We start from the raw sequence: 3,156 nt of genomic DNA on the forward strand, positions 1-3,156 counted from the left end.
TTCCGTTTTTGTTATCGAGCTGCGACTCAACTTGGTTTTCAAGTCTTAGGTTGCTAGAACTAGGAATCTCACCAGCAGATTTCGTGGCCGATGGCTCTTACCTTGTTGTTACGCTCAAACGCGTATTCGGAATAAAAACCTATTTTGCTCTCTTTTCGATTCCATATATTTATTTTTCGTCCATACTGTCGTGTTCTGATTGTTTGGCATGTGGTTTAGCAGATATCCGGGACCTCTGGGAAATTTAGGGTTTTCTATCTTTCCTAATTTAAAATGAAATCGACAGTGCAAATTTCTGTTCCCACAGTTCGGCACTAGAAGGAGGGGGGGGGGGTACGGATCAATCTAACTCTCTGCCACCAACTCTCAACGAGACATGTCAACCGACGATCTCAATAACCAACAAACTCGTGATTGCACTGCCGCCGACGACACCGTTGAGAAGACTCCAGCGACGAACGTAACTGCGGTCAACGCCGATGCAAAAACTGCAGCGTTCGAGGGAGTCAAGAAGATGTTCTCAAACTTCGAAAAGAAGTCAGCAGAACAAGATAAGGTCATTCTTCCGCGTGGAGCAACCCGAATCCGCGGAAGAAGACTCAATTTCACGGCGCCTGTCCACCGGTCTGCCAACGCGCAGATTAAATCGTCTGGACAAAATCCCGACGAAAATACTCCAGCGCCAACGCCGAAAGAGCCGGAAGACCTCCCTCCTATCGAGGAAGGTGAAGAGGATGAAGAAATCAAACGCGTCGATCTGGATTCTAACAGTCACTCCGACCCTACGGACGAAGACGCAGATGTGCATCCACGCAGAACAAGGAGCCGAGCGGCTCGGGATGATTCCCAGTTCGACAACTCTATGACCCAGGAGGAAGAAGCCATCTTTTGTGACAAGCAGGAGGAACTGGTCGAGGAGCAAAATTGGACTACTTGCGGTAAACGCCGACAAGGCCGAAAATCTGCTAGCGATAAATCTGAGGTTCGCGACCTTCGTGATCATCTCATGAACACGGCTGCGGAAGTTAGAGTGGTAAAATCCCAGATCCATCACACTACTAGCACTGCACCCGAGATCGACCTGCTCCTCGAGGAGGCTCGGAAAACGCGCTTCACTACCCGCATCACCGAGACTAGGGTTTCGGATCCTGGAAAAGTCAAAGCGCATCACCGAGACTAGGGTTCCGGATCCGGGAAAAGTGAAAGTGGCTCCTTACGACGGTACGACCGATCCCAAGGCACACTTGCAGGCTTTCCAGATCGCGATGGGAAGAGCCAAGTTCAGAGACAATGAAAGGGATGCCGGCGAATGCCGCCTCTTCGTCGAGAACCTTTGCGGAGCGGCGCTTAAGTGGTTCTCTCGTCTGAAGCAAAACTCTATCGGGAGTTTCTGCCAACTAGCTTCGGATTTTCTCAAAGAGTACTCTATGTTCATAGATCGAGAAACCTCCGACGTCGAACTCTGGAGTTTATCTCAAGGAGAAGACGAGTTTCTCCGCGACTTAATAGCACGGTTCAAAACCGTGATGGCTAGAGTCAGCGGAATCAGCGACAAAGTGGCCATAGATGCGCTCCGAATGACACTCTGGTACAAGTCGAAGCTCAGGAAGTGGATAATCTTGGACAAGCCGCGAAATGACAAAAACGTATATCGTGGGGAAAAGAGACCCATGGAGCACACAACTACGTCATCAACTCTGGAGTGGAGCAGGGCCGGACGACGGGTAATACGTGGACTCAAAATCCGAACTATGATGAGATTGTCTTCTGCGACTTTCATCAAGCCCGCGGCCACTCAACCGTTAATTGCAAAGTTCTCGGCGTAAGATTGGCCGCAAAACTGCTTGCAGGAGAACTCACTGAAGTATTGAGCATTAAAGACCTCATCCGCGAATCGGACCGCCTTCCGAGAAAAGATAAGGCTCCCCAAACGGAAAACTCTTTCCAAGGGAACCCATCAGGTAAAAAGCGCGGAAGAAGGCAAGACGAGAAGGGCAACGATAGTAGCCGCCGTAGAGTCAATATGATCATCGGAGGATCGCAGTATTGTGGCGATACCGTCTCTGCCATCAAAGCTTATCAGCGTAAGGTCGAGACAAGCACAAACTCGCTAGCCTGTCCGCGCCCAGTGACTTCCCGATAGGGGCAATCACTTTCGACGAAGAAGAGGCTGGCGGAATCGACCAGCCCCATTGTGACCCACCCATAATCGATCTCGTGATAAGAGATCTCGAAGTCGCAAGGGTTCTCATCGACACAGGCAACACAGTCAATGTCATCTTCCGCGACACTCTCAAACGGATGAACGTCGAGCTAGGGGAAGTCATACCATCGCCCAAGCCGCTAACTGGTTTCGAGGGCACGACATCTATGACTCTCGGATCGGTCAAACTGCAAGTCGCGGCGAAAGAAGTCATGAAAATCGTCGACTTCGCGGTCGTCGACCACCTGGCCATCTACAACGTCATCATCGGCACGCCTTGTCTAAACGCCATGAAGGCAGTCCCATCGACTTCACATTTAGGCAACAAATTCCCGTCTCATAACGGAATTTCCGCAATCTGGGGATCCCAGACGCAATCAAGACGTTGCTTCCTGGCCGAATACAAGCTACGGCAAATCACGACCACCGCAATGGTGAAGCCCAAACAGGAAAAGCTAACTCAGACGTCGACTGAAAACGTTTCGAAAAAAGACGATCCAGAATCGTCGACTCAACCAACAACCAAAGAACAATCAGTTTCAGAGCCTAACGCTTCTACCCTACCGGAGGAAACAGATCCGGTAAAATACATCGATCCTGCAACTAACGCGACCGACGCAGTAGCCGAGTAAACACACTCGCACAAACAAGCAGAACTACGAGATGACTTGATCCCCGAAAGGGGTACGTAGGCAGCTTGTCCAAGGACGAGTTCAGCTATCCCCCCCTGTAACACCCCTGAACCGTCCTAGGCATAGGTCAACCCACCGGCCAACAATCAAACAAGAACATGACCGACTGACGACCCACACCAAGGGTTGGAGATGAAAGGCCAACCGGCCAGCCAACAATCAAACAAGAACATGACTGACCGTCCAACCCAACACCATGGTCCGGAAGCGCTACGTGACAGGTTAGGGACGATCCGGCCAGAGTCACAAAATTTACTCCAC

The 3,156-nt window shown here is 50.7% G+C and overlaps 1 protein-coding gene across 1 annotated transcript; it reads left to right on the forward strand.

Moving 5' to 3' along the window:
* Positions 1–1,265: 1,265 nt before the first annotated feature.
* LOC106330725 lies at positions 1,266–2,835 on the forward strand. Its single transcript, XM_013769151.1, has 3 exons — positions 1,266–1,646; positions 1,712–2,084; positions 2,144–2,835. The coding sequence occupies exons 1-3, from the start codon at positions 1,266–1,268 to the stop codon at positions 2,833–2,835; spliced, it is 1,446 nt and encodes a 481-aa protein (XP_013624605.1).
* Positions 2,836–3,156: the final 321 nt, after the last annotated feature.

This window comes from Brassica oleracea, chromosome C3, assembly GCF_000695525.1.
Source record: "Brassica oleracea var. oleracea cultivar TO1000 chromosome C3, BOL, whole genome shotgun sequence".
NCBI lineage: Eukaryota > Viridiplantae > Streptophyta > Magnoliopsida > Brassicales > Brassicaceae > Brassica > Brassica oleracea.